The following is a 9357-nucleotide window of genomic DNA, read 5'->3' as shown; positions in this document are numbered from 1 at the left end:
TACTCCCCCCCCCTTTTTTCCTTTTTTTCCTCCTCTCGTTCTTGTTTTTCTCCCCCCCAGCCCCTCCCCGCCCCAGCACAGCCCGTTCCCCACCCCCGTTCCTCCCCGCGCTGCGGATGGGCGGGGCGCTGCCACTCGGGCGGGGCGCGGAGCGGAGCGCGGTGACGTCAGGCGCGCCGAGGGCGGTATAAGCGGGCGCTGTCCGGGTGCTGAAGGCGGCGGCGGCTGCGGCGGCTCGGTGCTGGCAGGTAAGGGGCTGCGGGCGGGCATGGGCCGGGGAGCCGGGTGCCCCAATCCTGGGGCTCAATGAAGATTAGGGAGGAATTGGAAAGAAAAAAAAAAGAAGGAGAAAAAGAGGTTAAGTTAAACACGAGTGACAGCAGAAAGTTGATGGGGCTGTAGCTGGTGTTTGCGGAGATAACTAAATGTATGTGTTGTAGACCTGTAGATCCATTTATTCGGTGTTATCAGAGACTGAAGCGATGAAGCGTAACGTCTCTGTGATTGCACTGAGTTGCGCCGGCTCATCAGCATGGCACTTTGGCCGTGTCAAAATACAGGATGCACGGTTACCTTGGATGCAGAGACAATCTGATTAGACCTCCATGTGCATTCAGTCGTTATCTTTGCTCAGAACTGCTTGCAGTTTGTTTGTTTTTATTCCCCTCCTCCTCACCCCCTTTCTTTTTATGTTGTTCATGCTTTGAGTCCCTTGCACAGGATAAGGGCTTAGGCTTTAAAAAAGCAACTTTATTGCAGTTGTGCTATTTATTGCCAAAGTAAATGGGAGGAGAAGTGCTGGCTGTATTTCCTTATTTTCTTTATGGAAAACTGCAGCTGGATTTCCTCTCATAGTCCTAAGGACTCATCTTCAGGAAAGGTTTTGAGTTTTCATAGCAAATATTCACTGGAAACATTGCATCTGAATCAGAGAGAGAGAGAAAGAGAAAACTGCTGCTGCCATGGAAACATCCCAGAAAAGGAGATTTATTGTTTTGTCTGTTTTCCAGGGAACTTTTGTCAGTCTGCATTGCCTTTGTTCATGTCCAATTGTGAAGTAAATCTTTTTATTTTGTAATGAGAAACTTGTATATTTGCTGGACAGAGATTGATTTTACTGTTTCTTGGGCTCTAATAGAGAAGAAATAATACATTCCCCATCTATGCAAGCTTCACAATTACACATCTATAGACCAAACATTTCAGCGTATTGTCCTTAGAGAGACATAAGAATGTTTTACGCTGTATTCTAAAGGTACTATAAAACATCTTCTGTTTTCTCAAGAATTTGAAACCTGAAAGAGTTGGGGAGGAGTCCCTTACCCCCAAATAAAGTAGTATATTTCATGATATTTTATGACCTGAGCTTCCAGCTCAGGTCAATTTCCAGCTCCATTTGACAAAGGCTTCTGAATATCATCTACCAGTAAATTAGAATTGAAGATTGATCTAAAGACAAACATACTCCACGTATCTACAGTAGTACCAATGCCTTGTTATTCCTGCAAAGGAAATATTCCTCTGAATAACACCCTCATGGAGCAGTAAACAAAACTTCACTGGGTTAAATGCCTTCGAGATTTAATTGGGTGCTGCTGACTCTGATAATGGAGGGAGGAATACATAACTGTGTGCAGTAAAGGAGGTTGCTCTCCTGGGCTCTCTTAATGGGATGTGCATGGTAGATAATTACAGAACAACTCTACCTTCTTCCCTTCCTCAAAAATACAGAGTTTCTCCTGTTTTTATCAAACTCGTTCTTACAGGGAAAAAAAATATCATTTATTTGCTATAGTAGGCAATATGTAGATAACATTTTTCTTGTTATTTTTCAATTTCTGCTCCCTCCCTTTTGCCCTGAGACATATTTGTTTATATATAGAATAGTGCCTTGTCTACAACACAGTATGTTGTCTTTGATTCAGGGCAAACACATACCTCAAGGGCACACCTTTCCACTCAGCTGTTCTGAATTAATTCTTTATGAAATCTATTCTCAAATGCACACAGACTTGAGTATTCATAAATGGTTGGGGAAAGGGCTTGCTCGTCTGGCTGCAAGCTTGCTCAGACCTACTGAGGAAAAAAACCTGTCTCTCAACTGATGTTATTTTAATTATTCAGTCAAGTCACATTTATGTTAGGCACAAAAGCAGTGGGAAAATGTACAAGTGAGCTGAAATGAGCATACTCATATTCACTTTCTACTTACAGTAGTGGATAAACAATGGTATACATAGCTCTCTATCAGTCTGACGTGAAACACCAAGTTCTTGACAGGATGGTTTCACCAAGCCAAAAACAAAGGAGCCCAAACAGGTCCATTAAAGCAAAGTGGTTTCTATGTTTACCATTTATTTCTCATTGTTGTACTTAATCTATTAATGTAACTGCATCAGGAAAGTCTCATTTGTCTCACGGCTCCAGCGTATGAGCTCCTGAGCATCTCCTAGGAAATAAGTGACTGCAATTTTTCACTTCACAGAGCAGAGTGTGCTCACCTCGCCGCAGGACGGAGCTTGTGCAGCTCTACCCTCATATGCAGCAATGACGCAACTTTGTTAATCTACCCTGATGCATATTTTCCCCAAGTATGTTCTTTTAAACAGTTTATTATTGATTGTCACAAACTGGACGTGCTGATTAGATGTGAGTTTCTAGTGCTATATTCTATATTTATGCCAATGGCAAGCTTCTGTTTGTCCTGGGACCTGTTTCAACAAAGCAACGAATGAACAAAATCAACACTCAGAACCTATACTTGAGTCAGTTTTGGAAAATTTCAGTAACATTATATTGTACTTGTAGGGTAAATTATAGCTTCTCCTTCATATAGGGGATTACTTTTCATGCACCACTCAGAGAGCCTCTTAACTAAGATACAATTGCAATACAAATAATAATTTTTTTTATTAAATAGCACAAAAGGAAGTAATAACACTAAGAGTAATGACAGAAATAAACCTGCAAGTCATTTTATATGCCACATTCTCCACTTTATTACATTAATTTTATTGCAGTATAGCACCATTAAGAGGCATTACTCATTCAGAAAATGAGATCCCCTATGGAACAATCACGGAAAATAATACTATATGCAGTCTAAATATTTATATCCTGAGCTGTATTTTAATGTGGACATACTGGCTTTACTGTTTGAAACTTTCATTGTAATGATCAAAATGGTATCTAGAATCTTCTATGAGCATTCATTGAGCTGTATAGGATTTTGATTATATATTTCAGCTCTGCCATTGCAAAACTGGTGCTTGTAAAGAAAACTGCACATACAGAAATTTCTAGCACTACAAATCAGTAGTTTACACGTAACTGAGAGATCATAGGAAAGACTCTGAAAATCTCAAAATAAATTTCCATCAGAATACACATCCTCCATTTATACTGATATTCTTCGTAACGCATTTCAGTTTAAAATAGCAGTCTCTGTTTTGCTTCTCAGATTGCTAAGTTTGTCTCCATATATTAATCATCTATTTTTTTCTTCTTCTTCATTTCAAGGAAGTATGCTAAATATGGCAGAAACTAAGACCATCCAGCTTGGAGCAGCCTGTGCTGTCACGTTTTTCTTTGTCCTAATCTGTTGGGCTGATGCAGCTTCATTCCAGCAGTACCAGCTGCTTCAAAAAGACCCAGACTATGTAATGAAAAACTTACAGAGGCTCCCGAATCCTGATATGATCAAAGCTTTGGAATACATAGAAGATCTTCGCAAGCAAGCTAACAAGGGAGAAAGCATCCCTGATTACAACTCCTTTCAAAGTGTCCCATATGTCCTGCAACAGAAAGAAAACAAAGATCAGGTTCACCTACCAGAAAATGTAAGGGATTCTTTGACTGAAGATGAGTCTCAGTGGGTCAAGGTTATGTTGGAAGCCTTGCGGCAAGCTGAGAAGGAGTCAAAAGCTGGCACAAAGGAAAATAAACTTTATGGTCTGAGCTCAGATAACAGCTTTCCAGCTGGAGTAACCGATGATTACGAGGCTTACAAGTGGCCTGAGAGGTGGCAAAAATATCTCAAAATGCCTTTTGGCCACTATGAAGACAGTTCAAGAGACAGTCCTTTCAAGCGTACTAATGAAATAGTGGAGGAGCAATACACACCCCAAAGTCTTGCTACACTGGAATCGGTGTTTCAGGAGTTGGGGAAGATGGCAGGACCTGGTAATCACAAGAAGGAGAGGCTGGATGAAGACCAGAAACTGTATGCAGATGATGAAGATGATGTGTATAAAGTAAATAACATTGCCTATGAAGATGTGGTTGGAGGAGAAGACTGGAATCCCATAGAAGAAAAAGTGGAAAGCCAAACCCAGGAAGAGATAAAAGATAGCAAAGAGGAAATTGACAAACATGAAGAGGAAGTTGATGATGAAATGAAGAGGTCAGGGAAACTCAGCTTCCTTGAGGATGAAATGAGAAGAGAGAATAAAGATCAAATGTCAGAGAATGTTTCAAAGTTAATGAATTATTACCTGAAGAGGCTGATGGGCAGTGCTGGAAACAGGAAACTAAGGACTGGAGGAGAGCTTGAGGAGAAAAGAGCAGCCTCAATTTTGGACAAGCAACTCAACCCTCAGTCTATAGCTCAGTTAATAGAAATGTCAAGGAATTTACAAATTCCTCCAGAGGATTTAATAGATATGTTGAAAGCTGGGGAGAAAAAACAGCTTCAGAGTGAAAGGTTGGAAGCTGAGCAGGAAGCAGAATTCCCAGAAGACCTCGATGAGATCACTGAAACTAATCTGGGACAGAGTGACATATTTAAAAATAATGTAAACTCTAAAAATGGGTACATGAAGCAGCCTCTTAATGCAATTCCAGAAAATCTACCTGAAGACCTCAATATTGAAGACATTGTCAGTCTTCTGGGAACTGGCAATTTAGGTAATCAGAATCCCTCCTACTTACTAAATCGTCTTAATCAAGAAAATGATTTGCCAAGACTGCCTTACATTCCCAGAAGACTGAAAGGACGCCCAGTTCCCAAATCTGCGTGGATTAACGATTTGGAAAGGCGACAAATGGAGTACGAGAAACTGGATGAGAAGGATGAAGAGCTGGCTGATTACTTGGCAAAGATGCTGGCAAAATATCCCGAAGTTATCAACGCGAACCAGATGAAAAGAGTTCCCGTTCCAGCTTCTGAAAGCGACTTGCAGGAAGACGAGAGGCTGGAGCAGGCCATCAGAGAGCAACTGAGCCAGCTGGGACCACAGGAGGCTGCGAGGCTGGCTTCACTCAGCAAAAGGCTCTCCATGGCTGGGGACACCGATGACACGCAAAACAGGCAGTATCTGGACGAGGATATGCTGGCAAAGGTGCTGGAGTATCTAAAACAGGAGAAATCAGAGCTTGAAAGAGATCACATTACTAAACGGGCAATGGAAAATATGTAATTGTTCTCCAAATATGATTTCTCTCCCACGTGTTGACTTCAATCCCAATTCAGTTGTGATTTACTCCCGCTCTCCCACTACACAACTTCTGGTAGACTACTTACCATTGAACAGTCTGCATATCTTTCTCGGAGCTGTTATCTTGTTTATTGATATACTTATGTATGTTATAAATTATGGGGCAAATAACAAGTTGCTTCAAGTGTTTTAAGAAACAATTTAATGAAATCAAGTAAAACTATAATATGTAAACAAATGACCTTCGCATTGTTAATAAAACATGATAAATGAAGAGTGAGAATTATCATTTGAAATTTTTAAGATTAACTGGATTATTTTGTTACTGTCTGTAGTGTTTTTTGTGGAGTATCGAATAAAAAAATAAAGCATTATATATATAGTTTTATTTACAAGGCTTTTTCTATTCAGTGTTTTACTGTTAATGAATAAATTATTTCTGGACAACAGCCTGTGTTTCTTTCTAGGAGTTGGTAAAGTCATAGAAATTAGAAACTGAAACATATTTTTACTTCTACAAATTTTTTTTCCGTGGTCTGCGATTTTACCGCATATTAATTAAGTGGCATAATTCTTCTTTTCTGGGTTGTAATACCACTGAGTGGCATTATCTTCCAGGTATTGAGTACCTGAAGATCTTGCTGAAGTCAAAAGTGAACTGCACTACACTGTTTGAAAACTGAGCCCCAAGAAACTAATGACTTTGTATCTCTTGGCAGTAGTGCAAGAGAAATGATCTTGCTAGCTAAGACAAACTATATAGAAAGTTCTAAATAATACCAAATGGAATCTTCTCATCTGAGAATTTCTACAGATAGATTCTTTGCCACCTTTCACAATGGCTACAGTGGAGAAAGAAACAAGCCCCAAGGCAAGCAGAGAACTAACGCTGATGGTAATATTCCTTTCTTGTCTAATAAAAGTAGTTTTTGTTAAATGATGGTTAAATATGCTCAATAAGCATACAGATCTTTATCACTCACTACATTACTTGACATCCTGGACATGTGAAAGATCTCTCAGGCTCTTGCCAAGAACTGTAGGGGATGTTCTGGAAAAGCTACAGCTACTTTCCAGAACTAAATGTACTTGTGTAACTCCATGAGTCACACATGTTTTTCACTAGGACAACTCAGGCATAAGCATTTCCAGGATTATGGTTTAAAAGTAGTTCTCCCTGCGGTATTCTTCAGCATCTCATCTATGCTAAGTGGGGTGGGGATGATTTTTGGCGAGGTAATGTCTAATGAAGCAGAGTACAAAGGCTGCAGAAATAAGAGTTCATTTCCAGTGTCACAATTACCTGAAGCAATTGCAGATTATAGTTCATCCAGAGCTCTTGCTTTGGACCACGTTAAAATTCTTCATTTCTCTGTTACATGGATGAGTCAAAACATTAAGCAGAGAACTGAAAAAAATTACTGGAGTGAGATTTGCTTTTATACTCTAAGGAAAGACAAACCTGTTGCTTTTCAAGTAGTGCTTGCTGGTGATGTGAAACCACTGTCTTTCATTTTCACTTTGATTCCTAATGCTGTCACCCTCCTTGGTCGCAACACTGCCCTTGCAGGGTTGGGTGAGCCCATGGTGGGAGCAGAGGCTGTGCTGGGTCAGGGTCCTGCAGCTGGCAGCTGAGCAGCAGAAGCCTGCACAGGCCCTGGGTACTCACAGCCTACACAGAAACCAACAGGCATGCAGATGCGCTGTTCAATGCAGGTGTTGAGCACCAGCAGGATACCAGACTAAATAAATGCAAACCAATTAGCAGGAAAAGGTTCAGAAAACACAGCAAAAATTTTGTCATTGGCTTTTTCCCTTTCCCTTCCTCTCCTTTTCCATTTTTTCCCTTCCCTTTTTTTTCTTCTCCTTTCCTTCCTTCTTTCAATGGTGACAGACAAGGGTGGATTTAATAACGAGCATTCTCGCCCCATTCTCCAGGGAAGCGAGCCCTGAGGAGCATCATATGAGGCTGCCCAGGTTGCTATGGCAGTTGGGAGGAGAGTGGCAGGCAACAGCCGTGGTGGCCCAGCAGCACCTGGGAGGTGGTAATGAAAACTGCTCTGCAGAAATCCCCTTTGTTTCTCCTTTGTGCCAAGATAGAGCTTTAGATGGCATCTACCACAACCCTTGGGTCTTGGTGCTGTGCTGCATGTGGGCTCGGCACTTTCTTTCCCTGGTGCTGATGCCTGCAGCACTGCAGCTCTCTCCCAGTGCTACCAATAATCACTAGAGCTCAGGGTATCCTGAGGGACTTGACTCAGAGAACCTGATGTTTTTCTCAAGCAAAAAACAAAGCCAGCAGGCTGCAGGGCTCATGGTTTAAGGTCGGCTTTTTTTTCCTCATGTTGTTTATTAAGTCAGTGTATGAGTTTGCATCAAAACTACAATGTTTTACACCAGCTATTAACAGTGTACTACTGTTATGCCCACTGTTAATCAATCTCCTTGGTTTTGAAAAATTTGTAAGGCTCAACCAGTGCTCCTTAAACACCCCAGCAGTACCATACCTCCAGCTATAAGGTGTGCAGGAACACAACTGAGATGGCACACAGAGGAGACACAGTCAAGCATGGCCAATAGCAGTTTTAAGTCCATCAGTGTCCTTTCCCTTCTACCACAGTCCTTAGCACTCCCTGGCCCAGGCTCCCCAGGCAGCTGTCTGGCACAAACGTTACCTTGTGGCTCATATCCAAGGCAAGAGCAGGGAAAAATTAGGGTACAAGAACAAGCTGAGGGTCTAAGGATCTGGAACATCTTTAAGTCTTGTACAAATCCATTCATAAGGGAACAAATTATTTCAGAGACTGTACAGAAGAAAATAAAGCCATACCTCAAAGCAGAATGGATATCAATACCCACCTTGCAATATTCTGCCTTCCTCATTGCGTGCAGGAGTCGTACAGCCCCTCATGCAAGGGGAACTATGAGAGACTTTCTATAGTCTGCTGCCTCTACAGTTTACCTCTTGTTCACATTATTCTAAGTGGTGATGGCAGCTGTATGATCTGCTTGATGCCTAGGACCCAGTCAGAAGCAATGCTCCTTCTGGTCTCCCATGCAGCCAGCTGGGCCAGCAGGGTCTGGCAAAAGGAGAAGAGGAAGGGCAAGACATTCATTCATTACTGTGGAAGTAACAAAATTCAGAAGAGAAGCTTCTGCACAAGTCATTGCACCAGTAGTGTGAGAGCCATTGGGACTTTGTTGTGGTGGTTTATCTTCATAAAAAGGAAAAGGTTGTTAAGCTTCAAATAACGGAGTTACATGTTGCACAATAGAACTACACAGAGGTTTCAAGCTGATTTCAAGATAAAAAGCAACATTTATATCCTTTCCTCTTCCAGACAAAGAAAATACATAGCTAATCTCATCGTAAAGTGCTTTATTCTTTTTTTTTTTTTTTAACGAAACGAGCAAATATTATATAAGCAGCACCTTCTTGGTATCTATAGATACATTACCTCTGGACATGTAACTCAAGCTCCTGCAGAAGAGCAGATAGCTACATCTCACTGCAGGACACTGCTATCCGCAAGCTGCTCTGCCTGTGCAGAGACACACCACAGTGCTTTACTGCTCCCAAGTCCACAGCCACTGCACCTGGATTGCCTGTGCTTTATGCTTTGCTTATGAACACAGTGCGATGAAGTCATGCTGTTAACTAAGGAATATGTAATCCATAACAAACACACTACCAAGCTTGTTGTTATAATAATGCACAAAATAGTGACCACCCTGCAAGCTTTCCTCAGGCAAAGGAAGAGGCAGAGTTTTAATTCCCCTTTTGAGCCACAGTTTCATAGCATCCTGGATGCAGCTGGTCTGCACACTGTTTGTTAGGGGCTTTCTGTTCACATCTTACCCCTAAAGGCTGCAGTCAGCTTCACAGTGTTCTCACACTTAAGCAAGCAGATTGAATAGATAT

At 41.5% G+C, this 9357-nt stretch overlaps 1 protein-coding gene and 1 long non-coding RNA gene across 3 annotated transcripts in view; one reads left to right on the top strand and one right to left on the bottom strand.

Moving 5' to 3' along the window:
- Nucleotides 1-119: 119 nt before the first annotated feature.
- Nucleotides 120-5809, top strand: SCG2 (secretogranin II). 2 transcript variants are annotated; one of them, XM_052686412.1, is made up of 2 exons: nucleotides 120-248; nucleotides 3520-5809. In XM_052686412.1, the coding sequence occupies exon 2, from the start codon at nucleotides 3525-3527 to the stop codon at nucleotides 5415-5417; it is 1893 nt and encodes a 630-aa protein (XP_052542372.1). In that variant the 5' UTR covers nucleotides 120-248; nucleotides 3520-3524; the 3' UTR covers nucleotides 5418-5809. The 2 variants fall into 2 exon arrangements, with proteins under 2 accessions (XP_052542372.1, XP_052542373.1); XM_052686413.1 differs by lacking the exon at nucleotides 120-248 and adding an exon at nucleotides 1241-2591.
- LOC128082344 (uncharacterized) overlaps nucleotides 5231-9357 on the bottom strand; it is a 24731-nt gene continuing 20604 nt past the window's right edge. The window contains exons 2-4 of the long non-coding RNA XR_008207615.1: nucleotides 8295-8515; nucleotides 6739-6843; nucleotides 5231-5351 (exon numbers count right to left, since the gene is read on the bottom strand). This is a non-coding gene — a long non-coding RNA (uncharacterized LOC128082344). The remainder of the gene's footprint in view (nucleotides 5352-6738; nucleotides 6844-8294; nucleotides 8516-9357) is intronic.

The sequence above is a fragment of the Tympanuchus pallidicinctus genome, unplaced genomic scaffold (genome assembly GCF_026119805.1).
Source record: "Tympanuchus pallidicinctus isolate F22 unplaced genomic scaffold, pur_lepc_1.0 scaffold22, whole genome shotgun sequence".
Taxonomy (NCBI): domain Eukaryota; kingdom Metazoa; phylum Chordata; class Aves; order Galliformes; family Phasianidae; genus Tympanuchus; species Tympanuchus pallidicinctus.
Note: the sequence above shows the minus strand (reverse complement) of the source record. Positions and strands in the feature narration are given on the sequence as shown.